General features: G+C 39.2%; 1 protein-coding gene across 2 annotated transcripts in view; it reads right to left on the bottom strand.

The window, feature by feature from the left end:
• Positions 1–2014: 2014 nt before the first annotated feature.
• The window catches only part of LOC149029142 (CAP-gly domain linker), a 60384-nt gene continuing 35037 nt past the window's right edge, over positions 2015–27361 (bottom strand). Inside the window, exon 4 of one of the 2 annotated variants that reach the window (XM_089140576.1) lies at positions 2015–2395. In XM_089140576.1, the coding sequence (XP_088996702.1) occupies positions 2256–2395 (140 nt within the window). In that variant the 3' untranslated portion in view covers positions 2015–2255. The remainder of the gene's footprint in view (positions 2396–27361) is intronic. The other variant, XM_089140584.1, reaches the window with a different exon arrangement.

The raw sequence follows: 27361 nt of genomic DNA, 5'->3' as shown, positions 1-27361 counted from the left end.
GTTCCGACCATCTCTTGCTCTTTTCCTTCATTTCTTTATGACAAAAAAGCAAGAGCAAGATGGGTGGTTTTACTTATCCAAACGGACAGCTTCCCAATGTAGTTGGGAAGGGAATTTTGTCAGGACTGGTACCCTCCCGTCCAACACAAGGGGGTGGCACCCTAAATACTTCTTCGTCCGACCTCCTTCTGCTCCTTCTTTTCCGATTTACTGGGTCCGAGGTCCACTTGAAGGGTCCAATGACTTTCCCATTCTGACTGAGGCCGAGGAGCGTGCCAGGAATAAGATTCTTCTACTTCCCACTGAGGATAGGAACATGTTTGTTGTTCATGGCTACTGTCCGGAATAACCCAATGTGTTGCGTCATTGGGGGTTCCTTCCCAGTGAGTTACATGTCGTATTTCTTTGATTCATACATTATGTTTTTGGTTTGTTCGGGAATAACAGCATATCTTTTTTTGTTGCAATGAAGCTTAATACCGAAGCTTGTGAGCTGGCTGCCGAAGAAGAGGCCGAGGATGCTGAGGCAAGGGTACCGACCAAACCTGATCGGGCCCGAACCAAGGGCAAGCAAGTCTCAACTTCTTCGACTCTCAAGAGGCCCAAGGATGCCATAGATCTACCTCCTCGAGTAACTAAAAAGAAGACGTCTTTGTCGAGAGAGGATGCTTTTTTCTCTTCTTCATCAGAACCTTCTGCCCGGGTCGTTATTGACATACCTTCCTCGGAGCTTCGTCCTTCCTGGTCGCTCACTTCTGATTCCCATGTTCTTAATAATTCAAAAGATGGGACTGAAGTGGCTAAGGAGTGGTTGCCGGGAGTAGTGCTCCCTGCCGATCAGAAGTTCCTGTCAGATATCGGTTCTTCTCGAACACAAGATGTGATGATCAGGTAATACAATTTCCCGGGTAATCCTCTTGGTTGTTCTTTATTTATTTGCTCTCTTTTGAGTAATCTTTCCTTCATTAGGTTGGTTTGTGCTGTGGCCCAAGCATGGGCGAGGAATTTGGAAGTTTCTCGGCGAGACGTGTCCGCCATTCACATGCTTGAAGGAAAAATAAAGGATCTCAGTGCTCAGGTAAAACGCCTAACCGGGGAGAAGGTTGAAATGGATGCTCAGGCTAAGTCTGCTGAAAATCAAGTATCCGCATATAAGTCAAAGGTTGATGCCCTTAAGACTTCTTTGGAAGGTAAAGACATAGCTCTTACATCCGCCAAGCAAGAGAAACTTAAAAAGGATGAGTTCATCAATGACTTAACCAACCAACTTGCTCAAGCTAGTCCGGCCACATTCGAGGATCTTTCCAACGAGCTGCGCCATGAAGTAATACGCAGGTGGGTCCGAACAAAGGGTTGTCAACTATTCGTGGCCAAGGTTGCTGCTCCCGGCTTTAAGTATGGTCGGCGTGCAGCCTTTTCCAGTATCATCGGGGAGTTCCGGGGACTTGATCTTCAGAAGTAAGAAAAATATATCGACCCAAGCATCTATGACAATCTCAAGATTCCCCAGCTATCTTAGGCAGTAGGCAAGAAATCATTAGGATTATCTAAGGAGGTGGACGTCCAGGATTTTCTTGATTCCGATTGGGAGCCGGCCCTTGAGGAGGAAAATCAAGCCCGCCCTTCGACGAACATTGAAGCCGCCGTCGAAATCCCCCAGATGATGTGGTCGCTAAATAGTTGTCTTTGTCCAACCTTCCTCACTTGAACTTTTTATTGCCTGTGTCGTTTTTTTAACAAACAATGACGATTTTTGTATGTTTATTTTGTCTGAGTACCTTTGTTCGGTACTCTATGTAAACAATGATATTTATCTTCCTTTTATACCAAGTATACTTGTTCGTTATTGTCACATCCACCCAACCAGTACCCTACTTGGCATACCCGAGTGTGTGATCCACAACCCCGAAGATCAAGTATCGAGGTAATCAACCTCCCACATAGACAATAACATAATCATGAACATAAATAATCAATGTGCAAAGTATAATTAAGAGATCCAAATAAGGAAGGAATAAATCATATATTATAGAGTACGAAAGACAATCAAAATGTCAAAATAAAAAAGTAAAGTGAGGCGGAAATCTCACTCTAAACAGCAGAAAAGTAGTTCCAAAAAGAAAAGGAAAAATGATGTAAACTAATCCCAGTAGCAAGTACAATGAGTAACTAAATTGTTCTCAATCTTATAGACGACATCTCTATAAGTATAAATCTCAAAAATGGCGCAAGGGCGCTTCCACTCTATGGTCGGACTAAGCATCGTACGCAGCATAACCACCCGTGGAATCTTCAGTGTAATTGTCGTAACCGCAATCACCTTCCTGGATATATGTCTCTTCTCCTTGTGCTTCTTCATATGAGCAGTCATGATACTCAAAACCTGTAGAGAAATCTAACAATACATAGCACAAAAGGAGTGAGTTTCAAAAGAAACCCAGTGAGGCAGTTAATCCATAATAACATGAATAGCAGGATTTCAAAGCAAAGTAAGATGCAATATGATATGAAACATATGATGCATTATGATTCTAACTCTATGTAAGTTGGTCTCTATTGGCAGACATGCTTTAAGTCATAGCACCGTACTTCTTTAGGAAGGTCTCATCACACAACGCCTTTTCGTAGTGGGTCCGGCATCTCTCGGGACATTCCATGGCTGGGGTTTAGGTCACCGCTCTCTCACATCACCATTGGTCTAAGTACTGGCGCATTTCAGGGTCAAAGCCTAGCCAAATGCGAGTCTCCTACTTAGTCACATCAACTCAGCTCCAGATACGTCCATTCCTCACCCCTGGCGATCCTTTCCGGTATCCTTCACACTAGAGTCCTCATAGTCCCTGACTACAGACTCATCAACCCTATTGGTTATCCACATATGGTAAACGGGAAGCTCTCACGTCCCCTCACGGGTTGGTTACCGGTCTTGAGCGCCCGTGAGCCCAAGTCTATCCATATGCAACCCTACCAATAAATGGCCCCCACAATGTGATTCCTGTCCTCTCACGGGTTGGTTACCGATCTTGAGCGCCCATGAATCCCCATTGCTACCACGGGTCGTTCGGTCTCAATACCCCTCTGATTAAGGTCTGATATAACGAGACATCCTAGCCAAACATTACTAGATAGCCCTAGATATGTCAACCAACAGTTTAGGAAGGTGTCCAAAGGGCATCTCCAGAAACATCTCATAATATTCCCGTAGGTGTCCAAGGACAGAAGTGTCAAAAGGACACCTCCCCTTTCCAAACCATACCTAATCATTTACAACCATAAATCCATCATATCACATATATGGTAACTTCTTATATGGAAAGAAATCAATAACAACATCTAACTTGTATATAATTGGTAAGTAAATCATACATGAACTAATTAGCATAAACAAGTAATGCTATTGTAATCAAAGTAGTTGCATCAGTATTCAGCCAATATAAGAATCTATTTATAGAAGTAAATCAAAGAGATCCAAGTATGGAAACTAAATCATGCAATCTATGTAATTAAGGAAATAACTATCCTGACCTTAATTACTTCGCAAAGGATCTTGGGGATCAAGTAAGATCTTGTCTAAACTTGGAAAGAAAGTCCTAAACTAGTATATATAACACATTAAGAAAGATACCTAGAAGGAAAGAGATCAAATCATCCAAAACATACCAAATATGAGGTTGTTGTCCTCATTGGTCGATTGATTGGTCTACTGCCTCAGTCGACCAACAGAGACAATGACTGAAAAAATCAAGAGATTTCGATTACAAATCCGAATCTGGTGATTCAAAAGGACTTCAAACAAAAGGGAATATGCAAGGATAGTATGTTGGTATATAGAGGACTTCAAAATCCTAATAATATCAAGTCTTCAAGTTACAAATTAGGTAACAAAAACTTACCATAATTAGATCAATCATGGTTCTTGAAGAAATCATAGCAAAATCATGGACGAGAAACTATAGGATGATGGATTACTAATCTGATAAAGGATTCATGAAAAACATGCATAGATCTTCTAGAAAAATAGATCTAAGAATGAAGAACATCAATCAAAAAAAGGAAAGAGGATGAATACATGGTTTCCTTCAAAAGCGAGTGACTATCTTGATGAAGATCATCCACCAAGCTTTAGATCCTTAGGAAAAGAGAGAAGATGAGTAGAGTGATGGTTGCAACAGAGATGCAACATCATCTCTACTGTCCTCAAACAGAAAAGGAAAGAAAAACAATGGAGAATCAAAGATGAAGCATAGAAGAGGATGATCACATACCTTTTTGTGTAAATGCAAGAGATTTGACGAAGATCCGTCAAGAAAATCACCAAGGATGCAGAGGAGATGACTTGAGGAGAGCTCTGGTTCGTTCCAAAGAGTTTGGAGGCAAAAAAGACGAATTAGATTCGAAGTTGGGCTTAAATAGAGAAGCCAAGACCTAATTCAACAAAACAGGACCCATTGGTCGATTGATTGGTCGACTGGCCCAGTCGACCAAGCAGTCGACCAACCAAGATAGCAAGTCCAAAACAGGGAAATGAAGGCTCAGATCAAATCCAAACATGAAGGGGTTTTGAACACACACCAAGTGGCTTACCTAGTAGATAGAAATGCCTTCGAACCAAGTTAGAGAGTACTCCAAGTCCATCAACTAATTCCTTCTTCATCAGGGTGCAGTTTTCATAAATGGAACACTGTCATCAACACTCATGGATTCTAAGCCAAACACCAAGTCTTCCACTGAGATGGCCCATAGTTGACTTCTTGCCTTACTTCGGATTGTCGGACCTACAAACAACAAGGTTTCCGGGTCAAGGTTAGGGTTGGGTTTTACAGTTATTTTCTCGTAATGTGTACTGCTCATTCATAGCATTCTCCCGTACAAATTTACTATGTATTCTATTCGGGGAGGAATAATTCGTGTGCTTTGGTCATCTTTGTGAAGATTCTGAAATTTCTGCTCATCATTCAAAGCCATGTTGTTCGGTAAGGTAAGGTTTGTTCGGTCATAAACCAAGTAGTTGTTCGTCAACAACTGTACGGTCATAACCCCTATCCCCCGGGCATGAAAACTTAGTATGATGAAAAAATCTTTGAAGTTTTCATGCCTAAGGAATGTTAGGTCTTTTCTGCCTTAAAATTCGTAGGGCTTTCCTAAGAATTTCAGGTCTTGTCCGCCTAGGTCTTTTCTGCCTAATTATATTAGGTCTTTTCTGCCTAAGAATAAATCTAGGGCTTTCTGCGAAAGAATAAATCTTGGGACTTTCTGCCTAAATATTTTAGGTCTTTCTGCCTAAGCATAGCATTTCAGCCTCTTAGGTCTTTTCCGCCTAATTATATCAGGTCCTTTCTGCCTGAGAATAAATCTTGGGACTTTCTGCCTAAATACATTAGGTCTTTGTGCCTAGGTCTTTCTACCTAAGAGTCTTAGGTCTTTCTGCCTAAGAGACTTAGGTTTTATCTGCCTAAGAGACTTAGATCTTATCTGCCTAAGAGTCTTAGGTCTTATCTGTACGTCTAGTTGAATTGATATGAAGTCGAGTAGCAATTTGAACGATTGTCTTCATTTATTTGATGAAGTAAAAGACTTGACATTTTGGGATTATAAATCTCCCATTTTGACTACACACTAAAATAAATAACAAAACTGAATAATCAAAATTTGTCGTGCCTACAACATTCTTGGTGACTATGCTTATTGATAGTACTTTCAAAGATTGTTTGAATTCCATGATCGAGGAATTTTGTTGCTTGTTTCCAGGTCTTGTAAATGATACGCTCCAAGAGCGACTTGTCGTATAACTATGTATGGTCCCTCCAAATTTGGGGATAATTTTCCTTGATTAGTTGGGTCTGAAGCGGTCGTTCGGCGAAGCACAAGTTCACCGGGCAAGTATTGCTCGTTCCGAACCTTGGCATTATAATATGTTACTATTCTTCGCTGATATTCTTCAAGTCGGAATTGGGCTTTGTCTCTTACCTCATCGATCAGATCCAAATTAGTTTGCATTCCCTCAGTGTTTGCTTCTTCTTCGAATTCTATTTCTCGAAGTGATCCAATATGAATTTCTACCGGGACTCTTGCCTCTATTCCGTAGGCTAGTCGGAATGGTGATTCTCCAGTGGTCATCCTCGGTGTTGTTCAGTACGACCACAGTACGCTGGGTAGTTCGTCCACCCACCTTCCTTTGAGCTAGTCGAGCCTCTTCTTAAGCCCATCAAGCATAGTCCTATTAGTAACCTCAACCTAGCCGTTACTTTGAGGATATGCTACAGAGGAGAACCTGTGCTCGATCCCTTGTTCCTTGCAAAATGTTGTGAATGTTGCATTCTCAAATTGTTTCCCGTGGTCGGTCACCAATATTTTTGGGACTCCATATCTATATAATATGTTATGCTTGACAAAGCGTTTCATTTGCTCGATATTGATTGTTGTCAGGGATTCAGCTTCTACCCACTTTGTAAAATAGTCCACTGCTACTACCAAGTATTCTTTTCCTCCCGACGCTTTTGGTAACTTCCCTACCAAGTCTATTCCCCATCTTGCAAAAGGTATCGGGGATAGAATTGATGTCAAGGGAACTGCTGGTGTGTGGGAGACTTTTGTGTGTGCCTGGCACTTGTCGCATTTTTTAACGAAGTCTTTGGCATCTTTTTCTAAGGTCAGCCAATAAAATCCTTGACGTAAAATTGTATTTGAGAGTGTTCGGGATCCTACGTGAGATCCGCAGATCCCTCCGTGCACTTCTCTTAAAACTTTTGTGGCTTCTAGTGATCCCAAGCATCTTAGCAGTGGTCAGGTGAAGGATCTTTTGTATAATAATTCGTCCCTGATAGTGAACCGAGCTGCTCTTGTCTTATTGTTCGAGCAAGTTTTTGGTCTTCTGGGAGCTGATCGTTCTCTAGATAATGTATGATCGGCTCCATCCAACCTTGCTCGGTTGTAATTTGCATGTGGTGGACCATGTTTATACTTGGGCGAATAAGCTCTTCTAAATAGACCACAGGTGCTTGAACATCCATACCTTCCGTGGCCAAGCGAGATAATAAATCTGCCTGGTCGTTTTCTGCCCTTGGTACTTGAGTAATTTCCAAATCTTGGAAGTATTGTTTGTGATTGTTGACCAGGTTCAGATATTTCTCCATTCTTCTTTCTTTGGCTCCGTAGACTCCCTTGACCTGATTTACAATCAGTTGTGAGTCACTTTTGATTTCTAGATGTTGAATGCTTAAAGCTTTGCCCATTCTCAACCCTACTAACATGGCTTCATATTCAGCCTCGTTGTTAGATGCTTTAAACTTGAAACAAAGGGCATATTTTATTTCAAATCCCCCTGGACTTTTCATTAATAGGCCTGCTCCGCTTCCTTGTGAATTGCTTGATCCATCTACGAACAAAGTCCATCTTTTAATTGATTTTGCAACTTGCTCAATTTCATCCTGGCATATCTTCAGCCGACCAAGCGAATACATCAGAAATTTTCTTTAGAAAATCGGTGAGCCTTGATTTGAAATATGCTTCTTGTTCAAATCCGATCATGGTGCTTTGCTCCTTCTGATCGGGATTGAGGTAGATTTTCTTCAGCTTTTCCACTGGCACAGCTCTTTGCAAAGTTTCTTCATCGCGATCATCCCTGACTTCAATAGTCATTATTGGTTTGTCTTTATCTTCTTTCCCATGTAGTTGTTGTAACTTTGCCGGCTAGTTTTTTTGTCGACTGTACCTTCTCCAATTCCCTGCATGGTCGGGAATTTCATCTTCATGTGTAACGACGAGACCACTGTTTCGAGAGTGCAAAGAGTTGGTCGTCCTAGAATAACATTATATGCCGATAAGTCTCGTACGACCATAAAATTGGATTGTACAATCCTATCTATTGGATGTTCTCCGATCCGCAGTTCTAATCGAACCGTACCTTCTGCTCGGGTGGACGAACCTGTGAAACCATAAAGTTGGGTTTCACATGGAACAAGCATATCCTCCCTTAATTTCATCTTTCTGAATGCCTCCAATGATAATATATCTGCCGAGGATCCAGTATCTACTAGAACTCTAGGACCTTCAATTCTTGCCAAGATAACTTTGATTACCAGTGCATCAACATGAGGGATTGTGATGTTCCGTAGATCTTTGGAGGAAAAAGTAATTGGCTCAGTCAATATATTTTTGTTGGTTTCAGTATTTCCAATATATCGCGCTTTTCTCTTTGTTTGTCGACTTGATTCTTCCGTCGGGCCACCAAATACAGTATATATTGGACTTCTTTTTCTTTGATTCTCATCCGCCTTAGGTCGGCGTTTGGCCGGACTTCCTCTTTCCTCTCTGTCATCCGACCTCCTTCTCTTCGTGACAGACTTATCTTGTGGTCGGCCTTCTTGCTTAGGCTAGATGTATTTCTTCAAGTGTCCTCGCGAAATTAAATTTTCTATCTCCATCTTTAGGTTTCTGCAATCGTTCGTCCAATGACCATGATCTTTATGATATTCACAGTACTTTTTCTTATCACGATTTCCCGGTGGTGCTCGGATTTTACTCGTCCACTTGATAAGTCCTTGATATTTGCATCAAGATCTCTGACATTCTTACATTAAGTGGGAGATTGCCGACCTCTTGATTTTTCTGGGGTTTTGCTCGGCCATTCTTGGTTGAGCTTATCCCTAACATCCTGGTCGGAGGTGCTCGTTCTCGACTGCTCCTTCTATCAGCCCTTGGCTCTGTCTTTTGAGATTCTAGGGTTTCCAATATCTCTACTTGTTTATGGCATCTTTCGGATAGTTCTGCGTATGTTTTTGGCATATCTAGGAGTAGTCATTCGAGCAATCCTTCATGGGTAAGTCCCTAGTACAACGCATGGAAAGCAATTTTTTCGTCCAAGCTTTCAATTTGCATGGTAAGGTTATTAAATCTTTGAAGGAAATTTCGTATGGACTCCGTTCGATCTTGTTTTATAGAAAACAAGGTATCCTCTTTCTTCTTCATTCCAACTCCACTCTGAAAGTGTAATACGAATACTCGACCTAGATGATAGAAACTCTTTATTGATCCGTTTGGTAGTGCCAAGAACCAATCCAATGCTGCACCAGTCAAAGAGGCCGGAAAACTTTGACACATAGCCGCTTCATTGTGTTTGTATGTAGACATTGTCGACTTGTAGCGTGTGATATGATGTTTTGGGCATCGCGATCCATTGAATAAAGTAAAGGTAGGGCACTTGAAGCTTTTTGGCATCTCAATTTCGGAGATAGCTTGGATGAAAGGATCCTATTTTAGAAAAGCATATAGCTCGTCTTTGTTTGGCTCCTTCAATTTCTTCAACTTTTCGTCTAATTCTTTGATTTGTTTGATCATGTGCTCCTCACGCTTACTCGGTCGGGGTCGCTTTTTTTGTCTTTTGGTTCTTTGGCCAGATTAGTACTGCTACCTCACTATCCTCGTCGCTTAGAGAATTTTCCTTTTGAACCGCTTCGTTCGATGCTCGAGGCTTTTCTCCTACTTTCTCTTGCAGCTTTTGTCGACTTCCTTGAGATGGTTGAGGTGTTTGGTCGGGAATAATTAGGAGGTCATTCTTGCTTCCTTCTGGTATTTTTGGATTTTCTTGAGAATTTGCTCCTGGGGCGATTATTTGACGCATGGTCATCCTAACCAGTTCATTCAAGGATGAGATTTCCTTTCGAAGCTTGGATTGTTCCTTTTGCCATACTTTTTGGAGATTGTCCACCTGATTCATTGTTGCGAATTGGTTAGATTGCTCCGCTTGCTTGGGATTCTCCTTCCTTTGGTCGGGATTCTTCTCTCCTTGGTCGGGAGTCTCCTTTTGCTAAGGAATCTCCAATGTTTCTGGTATAGGATTTTGCTTATCGACTTCATCCCTGACTTCCTTATCGCTCACGATCTTTGATCTTGCTCGCACCATGACTTTTTGATGCGTTTCCCACAGACAGCGCCAATTGTTGATACGAAATCTCGCTCGTCCTTCCCTGTCACGAACCTGCAAAATACGTGTTCGACCTTGGGTGGTCGAGGTATGTCTCCGACGAGCAAGTCAGTACCAATTATATGATCTCAACTACTTAATAGAGAATTCAAGTAATTGATCACACAGAATATGAATGTTTATCCCTTCATATTTACCTGAGGTGTTTATATAGTATAAGATGATAGAGTTAGATTCGGAATATGACTCTAAGATGAGTTGTTCTAGGAGACTAACTCTACGAAGAGTTCTTTACCTAGTTTAACTTCTTCTGTAGTTGATAGATGATAAGAGTTTACCTTAGTCAAGTTCCCTAAATATGTTAGCCGAATACTCTTGCAGCTATGGTCGGTCCTACCATGAATCTCCTTGTCGAACCATATTGAGCAACAATCCTGGTCGGTCGTGCAATCATGAGTTTAGACCGGTATGTACCGAATGACTCATTTATCCTTAACACATGTATTTCCAACCCCCACCCCCCCTCCCCCCAAAAAATAAAATAAAGAAAAATTATTAGGGAAGAATGGTATACCTCAGAGATGAAAAACTCCTATACCTTACTTAAATGAGGCATGATCCACCCAATGCACACGTTTAACGGCAAGATCCACAAGAAACACGAGAAGCAATAAAGAAGACTCAAAAATCACCAAAACCAAGTTATACATTAAAATTTTCCTAGAAAGAACTCTGGTCCAATTTTCGCTCAACTTGGGCAAAATTTTGTCCAAGTTCTGTATTTAAACCCCAAATATCGCGGTAAATTGACCAGCTTGGCAAAATTTGGCCGTAACTTGTACATTCAAGTTCGGTGGCCATTTTGTTTCGGTACTAAAATTTCGCGAAATCTCAAACCATGGTTTTAAAGAAAGGGGTTAAGGCCTTATGGTTAAAAGTTATACAATCTTTAAATTTTACTCGAGGTAGAAAGGATACTCTATTGAGGGATAGAGGATAAATTCCTTGAGATGGGAAATTGGGGTCCATTAGTGTTAAAATGGGTTAAAGTTGAAACTTTGAGATACTATCGGTAAAAACATACGGATATGATCCCCAAGTTTGATTCGGTTTGGATGGTTAAATTATAAGATATAAGGGCTCTTGTTTTGGGGGTTTTAGGGAGTAAGAAAATTCAAGAAAATATTTATATCTTACAATTGAATAGATAAAATCGGGGTCAAACTAAGATCTAAAATCATTTGAGTTTTTTTTTTTTTTTTTTTTTTTTTTGGGGGGGGGGGGGTAGAAGATGACGTACCTAAGTGTAAGACAAATCTAACAATTAGATTGGTGTAAATCTCATCATATTAAAACTTTTAAATAGTTTGAAAAAATAAAAAACAAAAAAGGGTGATATAAGAAGGGGAATGAAATATAAGCCGTTGGACACCTAGATAGGGAAGCCTTGAGAAGCTTTGGACTGAAAGGAGTTAGAGTGTGTATAATTCAATCGTAGCCAAAATCTCGGCTTGAGTTCACTACAAACCCTAGCTGTTCTTCAATCTTGGTCCTCCCATATTGAGAAAATACAGTTGCAACAAGAACAGATAAGGGAATAATCGATTGAGAAGTTTTATTAGTCATATTATAGTTGGGTGCCTTCCGATTGAGCAGAGGGACTTATTCATACAGAATACGCGGTAGTCCTAATCTCATTTGGACACCAAGTGGGTCTCGAATTCAAAAGAAAGTAACTCAAAATAGAAGTAATTGACTTGGACCAAGACACTTAAAACTGAAATAAAAACATAGAGTATTTTGGCTCCGTAACATAAGTTAGATAGAATTTACATTAATCAAAAGCAATTAATTAAACTTTAGAGAGACTCGGTGTGAAATCCAACCCTAGCCTAACCCTGACCCTGACCCTGACCAAGAATCCTTGATGTTTGTAGGTCTGAAGACCCGGAGTGGAGGAAGAAGACAGTTGTGGGCCTATCAGTAGAAGACATGGTGTTTGATTCCGAACCCATGGACATTGACGATGGTGCCCCTTACTTGGATGCACTATCAATGTTTGGTGATAAGCTGCACCTTGAAGAGGGGGAGATTAGTTGAAGTACCTAATGCACTTCCGGACCTGATTCGAAGGTAATACTCTGACCTAGAGTTGGAGGAGAAAGCCCAAGTGAATTTGAATTGATCTGGCCTTCCATTTACCTGATCTAAGTTGTTGTTCTTGCTTGGTCGACTGGGCCAGTCGACCAGCTGGTTATTAAATACAAAAATTGTGATTTTTTGATTATTTTCTTGCCTACATAAGGGAACCTCGTAGTTAGAACCATATTCTATTCATTTTGCCTCCTGAGAACGTGGAGAGAGCCTCCTAAGACCTCTCCTTGGTAGTGGTGAAGTATTCTTGCAATAATCATTCTCTCTACTCAAATCTCTTCTACAAGGTATGTATTCTCTCATTCTCTTTCTAATCTACTCTCACCTCTTCTCTTTCTTGCTGTTGAAACCATGAAGATGGTACTGCAACCTTGCAACCACCTCTTCATGTGTTTCCCCCTTTCATTTGCATAAACCCCTCTCAATCTACCTATGCTATGCTTGCTTCCCATTTTGATTTTTAACCTTGCATTTTCATGATTCTCATCATATCAACATGATTTCTTATCCGAAACTGAATTCTATAGTATGCTAAGTTTGATTTCTTATTAGTATATGATTCTAATCTATTGCTTATCATTCCCTTAATTGATTCCTTAATGTTCCTTGCATTTGCAATCTATTTCATTATAGAACATGATGTTTAGCATATAGAAGCTGGGTTTCAAATTGAGGATTCTTAATTAGACCATTAATTGATGCTAAATCTTTGCTAGATAATCTTCTTTTACTGTTCCTAACATTCCCTCCAAATTTTGGAGTGACCCGAGCCCCGAAAAATAGATTTCTGACCAAAAATCCATATTCAACCCCGACACTGTTCACTTGGTCGACTGAGTCAGTCAACCATCTAGTCAACCAGCTGAACACAACATTGATGTATTTGCTCGATTTGATCCGTTTGACCTCTGATTTGCTTGATTCTTCTTCTGATGTTGCACATGTGATTGTCTAGGGTGCAAGTACTAAACTTGGGACCATTCTAATTGATCTTTGGATTATCTTCAATTCAATTTAAGGTAAGGAAGGTTATTATCATAATTACACGGATTATGTGAATCTTGCCGCTATGTTGGAAGCTTAGTAGATTTACATTCTTTGTTGTATTCTAAACATCATATGACTGTTGTATGTACTTCAAGACAGTAGTACCATGTTATATATCATTTTGGTCATCATGATTATTTATTCTTGTTAATTACATATGTGATTGATCATGTTACATTATATATCTTTTTATATGACGAAATATCATTTGTGTATGATATGATGGAATTGAGAATGTGATTGGATAAGTATGATTTGGGATTAGGGAATGTCCTATTGACATTTCTGTCCTTGGACATCAGAGAGAATAGTATGGGATGTTTCCGATGATGCTCATTAACGGTTTCCGGAATTATTGGATGTCATATATAGGACTTGTCTAGTCATGTTGGCTAAGATGTCCTTATTGTATCAGACCCGAATTGGAAGGGTATTGAGACCGAACAACCCGTGGTAGTAATGTGGATTTGTGGGCGCTCAAGACCTGTAACCAATCTGTGAGAGGACATAGATCACATTGCGGATACTCGTTAGAGGCCATTTATTGGTAGGGTTGCAAATAGCTAGACTTGGGCTCACGGGCGCTCAAGAACTGTAACCAACCCGTGAGAGGACGTGAGAGATTCCCGTCTATTATTTGTGGATGACCAATAGGGTTGATGAGTCCGTAGTCCGGGACTATGCCGACTCTAGTGTGAAGGATACCAGAAAGGATCGCCCGGGGCGAGGAATGGAAGTATCTGGATCTGACTTGATACGACTGAGTAGATGACTTGCATTAAGCTAGGTTTTACCGTGACATGCGCCAATACTTATACCAAATGGTGATGTGAGAGAGCGGTGACTTAAACCCCAGCCATGGATTGTCCCGAGGAATGCATGACCCATTGCCTACCAGAGCCGAGTGACCGGACCTACCCAATAAAGTATGGTGCTATGACTTAAAGCATGTCTACTATAGAGACTAGCATACATAGAGTTAGAATCATATTTGCATCATCTGTTTCATATCATCTTGCATCATGTTATGTTTTGTATCATGTATCTATGTTATTATGGAATAACTTGCCTTACTGGGTTCTCTTGAACTCACTCCTTTTTGTGCAAATGTTTTGTTAGACTATTCCACAGTTCCGAAGAAACTGGATGGCCAATTCTATGAAGCGCCCTTTGATGAGTCACACTACCATCAGGGTGCTGGCGACCACGAAGACTACTGTGAAGATCCCTCATTGGATTATGCTGCATACCAGGATTAGATCTTCTCGGGAGCGGATTCTACCATGTCTAGTGTAATTAGTTTATGTCTTTGAGGATATTTTGTATAAGACTGAGGAAACATTTGTTTATATATTTATTCCTTTATTTCTCTCTTTTGAGACTTGGATTGTAAACCTTAACTGTTTCGAACTACTTTCCGTTGTGATTTAGGGAGTGAATTTCACTCGCTCTCTACACTCTGATTATATTTATACATTAGTATCTTTTACTTCTGCACTCTGATTATATTATCTCATTTAATCTTGTCTTGATCTTATTGTTTATGTGTCATTACATTAATTATACTTGTTCATGATTATGTTATCGTGTATGTGGGAGACATGGTTCATCGATACTCGATCTTTGGGGTTGTGGATCACATATTCGGGTATGCCTAGTAGGGTACCGGCTCGGTGGATGTGACACTCGGTGGTGGGATGGTGATGTTCAAGCAACATTAAAATAAAAAGCTAGTTTTAAGACATGGCAAAGCCCTAAGGATGTAAAGGATCTAGAAAGGTATAAGTTGGCTAGAAGTATGATATAATAACGTAAGCACAAAAGAAGGGGGGAAATTATGTATAAGATAGCTAAAATAAGGAATAGGAAGAGTCAGGATCTAGACCATGTTAGATGTACTGAAAGTGAAAATGTTTAAGTACTAGAATATAGTAAGGACATCAAGAAGAGACAAGGAAGTCTATTTCTCTAGCCCAATAAACAACATACTTTAGATATCTGTGATTCAGATTATTACATCATTCGCCATGGTACTAATTTTCGATCATATATACGAAGGAGTTTGATGTTCGAATTAAAAGAGGCTCTACGGAGGATGAAAGTAGTGAAGGCACATGGTCCTAATGAAATACCAATAGAAATATAGAAGAGCATAAGAACTTATAGGCTAGGATTGGATGACAAGTTGTCTAATAAGATTATAAGCACGACGAAAATGCTAGATGAATGTAGGAAAAACATTGTGGTCCTATTTTGTAAAAATAAATGAGACATTCAAAAATGTAATAACTATAGAGCCATAAAACTAATGAGTCATACTATAAAATAATGGGAGAGAGTAATTGAAGCCGATTTGAGACAAGAAACCTCTATTATAGCAAACCAATTTGGCTTTATGCCGGGAAGATCTACAATAGAAGCTACTTACCTTATTAAGAGACTTACAAAAAGTAAAAGAGAGTCTAGGAAAGATCTTCATATGGTTTTTATTAACCTAGAAAAAGCTTATGATAGTACCTAGAATGTTAATTTGGCAGTACTAAAGAAAAAAAAATGTTGCAAGTAAATATGTGAACATAGAAAAAGATACTTATGTTTACCAAAAACATTAAAAAAAAAAAAAAAAAAAAAAGTAGAGATATTTATGATGGTTCATTCATGAGTGTAACTGTATAAGAATGGTGGGAGGATAAGGTGGTGATTTTCTGAAAATAGTTGGTCTAAACCATGGATCAACTTTAAACCCATATTTATTTACAATTATAATGGATGATTTAACCAAAGACATTCAAGATAACATTCCCTAGAGTATGCTTCTTGTTGATGATATTTTTTTTATAGATGAAACACAAATAGGGATTAATACCAAGTTAGAATCATAGAGAATAATTTTGGAATCAAAAGGCTTTAAACTAAGTAGAATGAAGATGGAATATCTAGTGTGTAGCTTGGGTCGTGATCAGATGGATGTTGAGGTAATGAAACTTGATGAAAAGGAGATTCCACAAAGCAACTATTTTAGGTACCTTGGCTCAATAAAAATAAAAAGGATAATTATTGTTGCCCCTTGTACTATAGCCTAATTACTACTTTATCACCTATGTTTTTTGAAATTGCTAATCTAACCTTTAACTTTGTTTATAGTTACTAATGCCCCCTACTGTTAAGCTCCATTAGTTCACTTATGACATATCAATTTTATAGTTTTCGAAAACCCTAAATAACACTACAGTCATCTCTATACTTATTTACCTTTCCATCAAATTACAATACTACCCTTAGTTATCTATTGTAAAAAATTAACCTTAAATCCCTTTTTTCTCTTTGAAAAAAAGGTCATCTCTTCTACCAATTGACAACAAATTATGATGAACTACAGGTGCTGGTAGCGCATCATGCTGCCGTTGTCATCGTCGTTCTCATCCTTCTGCTACCTAGTCTAATTTCTCCTACAACAGTTGGAACAACAACAAAAGTCATAAGAAAAAACATAACCAGCAGAAGAAGAATAACAACGATGACATCCATCATCATTATGATAATAGTAGTCATGATGATCATCTGCAATATTATTTGCTTGTGTCACAAGAGCCGATGGTGCTACCGCAGAGCAGCTTTTCATGAAGAATGGGAGTAAGTACAGGGTTAGGTCTCGGATCTCCCCTGCCCAACGGCCCCATGGCTGTTGCTGTACACCTCTGAATCTTTTCTCTCGAGTCTCATTGGAGTTCATAGAATGAAATCTTCTCTTCTTCATCTTTGCCAAAGGCAGTAGGGGACACTGTTTACTGCAAATAACACTTCAACTCTACAACTATGAATTTCTCCTTTTTCTTTGCTTTCATTTTGGTTTAAGAAGTTCAATTAATCTTCCACCATTGTTATAAAGAGGGCTCGAGCAGAGCAGTTTAATCGCTTTCATCAATTGAGGTTGGGCTTTGTCAATTGGATCGATTGGGATTTGGTGCATTACTTTCTCTGATTAGGAGTTTGATTTGCGTAACTTCCCGGATCTCTGCTACGACTACAGAATTAAACTTTGTTCCTTGTAGTGCCTATCTGGTGGCTTGAATCCTGAGAAGGTAGTCAGATCTAATTTCAAAATTTACAGTGAAATTGAATAAAACAAAATCTGAATCAACATTTCTCCAACTCCCAAGTTCTCTTCTCATGCTCCTCGCTGATAGAATCATGAGCTTTTGTGTTAAGTCTTTCTGTTCTGATGGCAAATTTCTTTGCTAGGTCTAATCGATGAATTTTACACATTGATCGCCAAAAGAAACACAATGTCGACAAAGGAGATGGCGATTGATGGATTGCCAGAATTCCAAGGAGATTTTACTGTCAAATCAGAAGAACAACCACCTAACATGGATCATAACAGAGATGAATATCTTATCAATGGCAATCTAATGTTTGAGACTCATGACCAGCTTTTACAGATGGTTATTCAAATAACATATACCTGAAGTGTCATATTGAAGGCTTGATGAGTATTCATTGGATCCTAGCGGATTCTGTGTGAGTGGAAATGTTACGGAGTTGCATCATCATAAGATTGAATCTTTGAAAAGAGAACCATTGGAGAACAAGCAAGCACAAGTTGTTGCAGAGGATGCTCTAAAGCATCCCGTGATCATACTCCAAAGCAGATGCTAAAGCCCAAGAGCTGTCTGCCAAGCTCACAAAAGGTTAGATTTGATCTTTCATCTTCCCTATCTTTGAGAGAACCTTAGATGCTTCCTTTTGCATACTTGCCTTTACCTTGAAAGAAACCCTAAACACCATTGATCCTTCCTAGTGCAACAACAACAATAATAACAATAAGCCTTGTCACAATTAAAAGGTGTTGGCTACATGGATTCTTGCCCTCCAATCAGTTTTGTTTAAGACCATGCTAGATACAAGGCCTAAGCTATGGATATCCTTTCTCACCACTTCTCCTAAGGTTATCTTAGGTCTGCCCCTAGTTCTTCTAGTTCCTTCAATTTAGATTATATCACTTCTCCGTAGAAGGGCATTTATAGGCCTCCATTGAACGTGGTTGTGCCACCTCAAACAACTTTCTCATAGCTTATCACTTATGGAAGCAACACCCAGACCAACTCTAATATGTTCATTCCTTATCCTATCATTCATAGTTTTGCCACTCATCTATCTTAGCATCTTCATTTTTGTTATACTAAATTTATCTATATGATTATTTTTAACAGCCCAACACTCTGCACCATACATCATAGCTGGTTGAACTACGGTCCTATAGAATTTTCCTTCAAACTTCAATGGAATACGTCGATCACACAAGACCCCGGATGCACCTCTCCACTTTATCCACCCTATTTTAATTCTTTGAGAAACATCATCCTCTATGTTATCTCTTTTATTTATATTGAACCAAGGTACCTAAAACAATCACCCTAAGGAATCTCCTTATTGTCAAGTTTCACCACCTCATTGTCTGCCCAATCATAACTAAAGTTACAAACTATAGTTTGTCTTCATTCTACTTAGTTAAAGCCTCTTGATTCCAAAGCTTCTCTCTATGATTCTAACTTGGTATTTGTTGAAAACATGGACTGAAGTTTCCTAATTAGAATATGACTATGTTTCCTAATAAGTCTAGAGTTTTATTTTTATTTGTTTTATATTTTCTTTTCCTACTTAGTATAGGACTTAACTAGGTTGTAACTATAAATACTATATTAGGGTCTTGTAAATAATATACTTTTAGATGAGCAATTCCTCACATTACAACATGGTATCACAGCAAGGTTTTGTTTTTCATCTTATAGAGGTGCTGTAGAATTTTTTTTTAAGTCGCTACTCATGTGTTTGTTTTCTTTTCGGTTATCCTGGAAAATATATTGGGTGATTAAGTGCATGTTTAGGAAAATTTTGTCTAAGGAGTCTGGTATTTAAGCGGACCGGTTGTGTCCCTCCAGTTTTTCCTGAAAACTTTCCTGGTGTACTTTGATTCAACAATATACCAATTGGAGGTAACCTGAGAAAATATTTTTCACGTGAATTAGTGGGAGTAATATTGAAAATTATTTCAGGGACTTTTTCCTAAGTCTAAAAAAGTTCAGGGATTTTTTTTTTGTAATTTGCAACAATTTCAGGGACTTTTTCGTAAATTTTGAAAAAGTTCAGGGACTTTTTGAATAATTTCTCCTTGCGATGATGGTTGATCCCATATCTCCTTTATCAGGTACATCCGAAGAGTCTTCCATGCCTTCCATTCATAAGGATCGTGAGTTTTCTCCACTTCAGCTAACCACTATGAAACTTAATGGAACTAAATTATCTTAGATGGTCTCGTTCAGTTTCCCTCGATGTTGGTGCTCGTGGTCTTATTGGCCATCTTGATGGGACTTCTACAAAACCTTCCACATCTGGTCTGGAACTTTCCAAGTGGTATACAGGTAAATGCCCAATCATGGATGTTCTCATCAACTCCATTGAATCTAGCATAGCAGAGAGTTATCTCATCTTTCCTGATGCGGCAACTATTTGGAAAGTTACTAAAGATACATACCCCATAGTTGGCAATGATGCACAGTGCTTTGAAATTAGACGGAAAATCAATCAGTTACAACAAAAGAACCTTCCTCTTTCTCAGTACTATAACACTCTACGGGGATATTACCAGACTTTAGATTTCTATAGGAAGTTTACACCGAAGAATGCCGAAGTTGCTATTGCCTATTAACAATGAGAAGATAAACAGAGAGTTTATAATTTTTTGGCAGGATTGAATATAGAATTTGATCAAATTCGCGCACAAATCCTTTCTAGGGAGCCTTTCCCTTCTCTGCCTCAAGCCTATGCCATGGTAGATACCGAGGACAGTCGAAGGACAGCTATGGTACACACTCAAACATCTGATAGATCTGCATTGGTAGCTGGTTATGGCAATAATAAATCTAGTTCTGGTAATTTTCGCCCTCCAGTAAAGTGCGAGTATTGTGGAAAAGAGTGTCATACAAAGGACAAGTGTTGGAAGTTGCATGGACGTCCAACAAATTTCCGTGGAGGAGGTAGAAATGAAATCAAGGGCAGCAATCAAACATCTGCAAATCAAGCCAGTTCTGACACCCTGAGTACTCCAACACCTCTTTCCTCAGATGAGGTCCAACACCTTCACCAATTGATGTACAGACTTGACTCATCTTCTCCAGTACCAACTTCCAGTACGAGTATAGCCTCTGTCCTTGATCCCTCTGTTGATCCACAAATCCCCAAAGGTATTTTTGGTTGTCACAATGTCAATTTGACTTATCCCTCCTAGGTAATCGACTCTGGGGCAACCGACCATATGACAAGCTCATCTACTTTGTTTCATACTTATTCATCTATCCCTATTGCTCAAGATGTTCAAATGGCTGATGGGTCTCTCTCCCTTATCTCTGGGAAAGGATCTATTATTTGTTCGCCTTCTCTTACCTTATCTAATGTCATACATGTTCCTAAGTTTTCGGCTAATCTTTTATCTATTAGTAGCCTTACTCGTGATATGAACTGCAAAATAACTTTTTTTTCCTTCTCATTATGTGTTTCAGGACTTGAAAACAGGGCTTACAATTGGCAGTGGTAGACAGAAAGGGGGGCTCTACTTAATGGATGGGTCCCCATCAGCTCTTTCTACGGTCTATAGTTCCACCTCCCCTGCATTTTTTACCTTATTACAGTGGCATCATCTTGGCCACGTTCATTTACCTATTTTGTCCAAATTATTTCCTGATATAATTAAAAGGTGTAATTTGAATGATTTTTATTGTGAGGCATGCATTTTGGCCAAACAGACCAGGCATGTTTACCCTATTTCAGATAATTGTAGTAAAATTTATTTTTCAATCATTCACTCTAATGTGTGGGGTCCTTCTCGGACCATGTCTGTATCTGGTCATAGATGGTTTGTTACCTTTATTGACTGTTGTACTAGGACCACATGAGTTTACTTCACCAAAAAAGTGATGTTTTCTCGTGCTTTCAAAATATTTCATAATATGACAAGACTCAGTTTGGGGCAACAGTCAAAATCCTTCGTACGGATAACAGAACTAAGTACTTGGGTGGTGCATTCCCTTCCTACTTAGCAAACCATGGCATCATACACTAAACTAGTTGCGTCGACACTCCACCTCAAAATGGGGTTGCCAAACGTAAGAATAAACATCTACTTGAGGTAGCACGTTCCCTCATGTTTTCTATGCATGTGCCTCTTCGGTTTTGGGGTGAAGCCATTCTTACTACGGCATATCTAATTAACCGAATGCCTTCCCAAATCTTAGACCAACGTTGTCGCCTTAAGGTTCTTTTAGGTACAATAGTCTTTACAGTCTCACCTAAGGTTTTTGGATGTGTTGCCTTTGTCCAGAACCACCATGTTCATGGAAAGTTAGATCCTCGTGGGTTAAAATGCATTTTCTTGGGTTATCCTCCTACACAGAAGGGGTATAAGTGTTATCATCCTAGTTCTCGTCGTTTTTTCGCCTCTATGGATGTTGTGTTCCAGGAACAAACTCCTTTTTTTCCCCTACACCTCTTCAGGGGGAGAGTTTTAGTAAAGAGGTTCCAGTGTTGATTCCTCCTTTTGATATTTCTTATGAGATTCCTGCAGATGATCCTCCTTTGGAAGATGAAATGACCAGACAGGAACAGCTGGTGGATGATATACAGGGGGAGACTAGACCTCTGAAGACCTATAAAAAAAAAGCAACAAGTGACCCCTTCTGAACCAAGCAAATCAAAAGCCTTGGCTCCTGGCCCTGAACAATCCGTTCCTCCAAGTGAGTCTGTCTTTGACCCTTCTTCTAATTCTACTTTGGACTTACCAATTGCATTAAAAAAGCAGCCTCGAACTTGCACCAAACATCCTATTTCCAATTATGTTTCATATCAATCTCTATCTCCAGAATTTCAAAGTTTTATTTCCTCTTTGTCCTCTACTTCTATTCTTAACACTTGGCAGGAGGCATTATCACACTCAAACTGGAAAGAAATTATGGATGAGGAAATGCAAGCTTTGGAAAAAAAACAAAACGTGGGACTTGGTTACTTTGCCCATAGGAAAGCAGACTGTTGGGTGTAAATGGGTGTTTGTGATCAAGTACAAGGTAGATGGGACTGTTGAAAGGTACAAGGCAAGATTGGTGGCCAAATGTTTCACTCAAACTTACGGCGTTGACTACCAGGAGACATTTGCCCTTGTTACAAAGATGAACACAGTCCGTACTATTATTTCATATGCAATTAATAAAGGGTGGAGTTTACAACAATTAGATGTGAAGAATGCCTTTTTGCATGGAGAACTCCAAGAAGAGGTATATATGGATATACCACCCGAGTATTCTACTACAGAGACTTATAGGAAAGTGTGCAAGTTAAATAAGGTTTTATATGGGTTGAAGCAATCTCCAAGAGCATGGTTTGGAAGGTTACATAAGGCAATGATATCTAATGGCTATAAGCAAAGCAATGCATACCACACTTTATTTATTAAAAGAGATAGTTGCCACAATACTATACTTTTAGTATATATGGATGATATTGTGATCACAGGCAAGAGTGAGAATGAGATTTCAGCATTAAAGACTTTTGGGAACTGAATTTGAGTCAAAGATATGGGAAAACTAAGATATTTCCTAGGTTTAGAGTTGGCATATTCTACTAGCGGTGTATCTCTATCCCAGAGGAAGTATACATTGGATCTTCTTGAGGAAACTGAAATGCTAGGATGTAAGCCTGCTGAGACTCTTATTGAGCCTAACCTACACTTGAAGGCAAAGGAAGGAGAATCAGTTGACAAGATAAGGTATCAAAAATTAGTGGGAAAGTTCATCTATCTATCTCACATCAGACCCGAAATCACATTCGCAGTTAGTCTTATTAGCCAGTATATGTATGATCCATATTCCTCACATTTGGATGCAGTATATCGGATTTTGAGATACTTGAAGACTACTCAAGGAAAAGGAATTTTAATTTCAACTCATGGACATTTGAAGATTGAAGCAAATACAAATGCATATTGGGCAGGATGTCCAGATGATAGAAGGTCTACCTTTGGGTATTGTGTATATGTAGGGAGGTAACCTTGTGACTTGGAGAAGGAAGAAACAGGATGAAGTTGCGTGGTCCAGTGCCGAGGCCGAGTTTAGGACGATTGCTCAAGGCATTTGTGAGGTACTATGGCTTAAAGGGCTGCTTCAAGAGGTTGGGACAGATTTAGAGGTTCCTATACAGTTATACTCAGATAGTAAGTCAGCAATCAGCATAGCTCATAACCCAATACAGCATGATAGGACAAAGCATGTGGAAATTGACAGACATTTCATCAAAGAGAAGCTTGAGGCTAGGCTGATCCATATCACCTTTGTTACTTCAAATGAGCAACGGACTGATGTGCTCAGAAAGAGCTTGAGCACGAAGATATTCAATTACATTATGAGCAAGTTAGGCATGAAAAATATCTATGCTCAAACTTGAGGGGGAGTGTTGAAAATATGGACTAAGGTTTCCTAATTAGAATAGGATTATGTTTCTTAATAAGTCTAGAGTTTTATTTCTATTTGTTTTATATTTCTATTTGTTTTGGCTTCTATGATGTCCACTTTTAAAGGTAATTAAATGTTCATCTCTCTTTTTAAAGTAAGTATTTACAACAGATAGATCAAAAGCAATAGCAACATCTAAAATTGAGATACCTTCCTCATTCCTCTCTCCAAAACCATATCTTCTATGTACACTCTCATAGCCTCTTTTATATTTTCCAATATGTCCATTTAGATCACCTCCATGATAATATTTTCTCCTCGACAAATTCCTTGCATTTATCCATCCATATTTTCCCAAAATCCTACTTGAGGTGCATATGCACAAATTATATTTATAATCTCTTTCTCCATTACAAACTTAATAACACTAATCATATCACTTACTCTTTTAACATCCACCACATCATTCTTAAAATTTTTATCTACTACTATACCTACTCCATTTTTATTAGTTTTATCCCCAATATACCAAAGTCTAAAGTTATCAAACTCTCTAGTTTTTTACCCTTCCATCTAGTCTCTTGAATGCAAGCTATATTAATCCTTCTTTTTCTCATAACATCTATTAATTCTAAGCTCCTACCTGTTAAAAATCATATGTTCCATGATGCCAATCTAATCCCTATGTTTATGGATAACCTTCATTCGTCCACGGCATGGGAACCCTTGGCTACTTATCACCACAACCAAGCGCAGATGCAATGCGTCACTTATAGGAGAAGCCCCAGCTAACCCTTGCCCACTTATCACTACACCAAGGCCATAGTGTAGCACGTCGCTTCTTTTGTTCGGGGACACCCTAACATAGCATTTATCATATAAGGTCAAATCCATAAAAAGGGTTTTTCTGGTGTCGGCTATTGACCTAACACACCAACCCTCCTGCTTTACCCGGGGTTGGGACCGGCAACAAACACTGGCAAAGTTATTGATCTTTCCTTGTGATTACCTTTTAATCATAATCAATCTATCATGTGTTCTCTTTTTTCATCCCGCCCACAAAGTGAGCTAGGGAAGCTTGAGAATAAGGGTAAAATTGGTATTCACTAGGGATTTTATAAATGAAGACACTATCGTCTTTTGACTTCTTAATTTTTAATACAAGGTAAAATAGACATTACATATCCAATCTCAACATCCACTTAACACAATTAAAAGTAAGGTTGCAATAGCAATCTCATAAAGAACAAGGTTTAAATAGTAATTTAGCTATAATACAGGAGGGCAAAAGTAAGTATCCCTAAATAAAAAAGGCAATATAGAGGATGATGTTTCCCAAATAATTAAAATCAAGTGGATGAAGTGGAGAGGTGCATTAGGGGTCCTATGTGATTGACATATTTCTTTAAAGCTCGAATGAAAATTCTATAGGACTATCGTGTGACTAACTAAGATGTATCGTGTAGAGTGTTAAGCTATTAAGAAGTATCATATAGACAAACTCAATGTAGCAAAAATGAGGATGTTAAATATGGATGAGTGGAAAAACTAGGAAGGATAAGATAAAGAATAACAATATTAGAGCTGGTTTGGAGTAGCTCCGATAAACAATGGGCCACAAAAAAGTCGATTGAGGTGGCCAACTTGATGTAACCCGGGTTTAGGTTAACTTCCAGGGACCCACTTAAAGTGAACCAGCTAACACACAAATAGGCTTTGGGAGGTTTTATCTCAATTTTCGCAACCCAAGGGGAAGTTGGACTAAGAAAAATAGGTTATGGAAGGGGTGGCAAGTTTTGGACCTAAACAACATAAATAAGACTAAAAAAATTAGGGATTGCACTACCCAGGAGATACCCAAGGTGGAGCAGAATGAAGATTTGGGTTTAGGAAAGGTTAGGGGAAGGTTAGGGTTTAACAAATATAGCTGGGAATGGATTTTGAACTATAATGGACTTTTGGATACCCTAGGATGGGATGGAAATGGCTGGTGTCTTCGGTATGAAGCTAGGGGAAGGTGAGGATTAATATGGATATGGTTTGAGATATCCAAACATACCCTGGGTAGGATGTGGGGAAGGGAAATTAGAACTAGGATGGTGTGCATCGGGAAAGGAAGGGTTAGGGTTTTAACAAACCTAATGGGAAGGGTTTGGGAGTCTATGGTTAAGGGAGGAAGAGGGAAGCTTGCAGTTGGGGATTTGGAAAGTCTTGGATGGTTCTTGATCTTTCTTGAACTTTGCTTTTCTCTTTCTTAATTCTTCTTTCTTTTCTTTCTATTTTTCAAATCTGCTGCGAGGATCAAGAACTTGAATTGCAGAAAGGACTGCAATGTTGTTGCAAGTTCAAGAAAGGGAAAGAACAAGGAATAAAAGGAGGATGGGATGAAAGGGGAAGGAGACACTAGGGTTTCGATTGGGAGGGTTGCTGCTGCTGCCACAAGCTGTGAGGAGGAATTTTAGGCCTTGCGCCAGGGTTAGGTAGGGGAATAGGGAAGGGTAGGGGGTTGCGGTTGTACTTCCTTGGCTGGGGTTGAAGGATCTCTCGATAGCTGCTGGAATTTGATTGTACTACGCTGCTGTGAGCTTGGAGAAGTAGTTGAATGCTGGAAATTCCTGAATTGCACAGAATACTCTTCAGCCTAGGCCACAGGGTTTCCTCCCCCACAACCCAAGCCTTTGATTTCTTATCAACTCTAAACTGATCTCATACTCAATGGGCTATTATAGTCTTAGTAGGGCTACAACTGGGCTGGGCCGGGCTTTTGCAATCCCAAGCCCAACCATATATGTTCTAATCTGAGCCCATTCCCGCCCTGACCCTAGTTCAAGGCCAAGGATTATTGTCCCTGGCCCTAAGCCCTATAGGGCCAAGCCAAGCCCATTCCCGCCCTAATTGGTCCTAATTGGCCATAATTGGCCATGGCCCTGACCCTGATTGGCCATGTCCCTAGCCCTGATTAGCCTTGATTGGCACTGTCCCTGGCCCTAATTGGTCTGACCCTGATTAGCCCTGATTGGCCCTGTCCCTAGCCCTTAGGGGTGTCAACGGTGCGGGTTGGAGCGGTTTCGGGCCCAGCCTAACGGTTTCGGGCTGAAAAACCCCCAACCCAAACCAGCCCATTTAAAAGATAACGGTTTCGGTTTGGTGCGGTTTGGGTTCGGGTTGACTAACGGTTTGGCCTAATGGTTTGGATTTGGTTTGGCTAACGGTTTGGACTAAATTAAAAATCAATATTTATATTTATTTATATTTTTTCCTCAACTCCAAATCTTAGTTTCTCACGCACAAAACTACAAAAGATAGATGATGAAGACTCCAAGTAGATCCAACGATAAGTGATGGCATTAGCTTGATCCAAACTACCCTCCACCCTAAAAAAATAAAGAATTTAAAATTTTCTATCATGTGTAGACGGTGAAACAACGATTAAGATTAAGATTAAGACTTAAGAGTTAAGAGTTATCAATTAAGACTTTTAAATTTTAAAATAATAAAACTAAATGAAATTTGAAAATTAAAAAGTTATCGATTAAGATTAAGACTTATGAGTTAAGAGTTATCAATTAAGACTTTTAAATTTTAAAATAATAAAACTAAATGAAATTTGAAAATTAGAAAGTTAACGATTAAGATTAAGACTTAAGAGTTATCAATTAAGACTTTTAAATTTCAAAATAATAAAACTAAATGAAATTTGAAAATTAAAAAGTTAAAACTTAAAATTTAAACCGTTAAACGT

The sequence above is a fragment of the Hakea prostrata genome, chromosome 1 (genome assembly GCF_041222555.1).
Source record: "Hakea prostrata isolate BN-2017 chromosome 1, UWA_Hpros_2, whole genome shotgun sequence".
NCBI classification, from domain to species: Eukaryota; Viridiplantae; Streptophyta; class Magnoliopsida; order Proteales; family Proteaceae; genus Hakea; species Hakea prostrata.
This window is presented reverse-complemented; position numbering and strand designations above follow the sequence as displayed.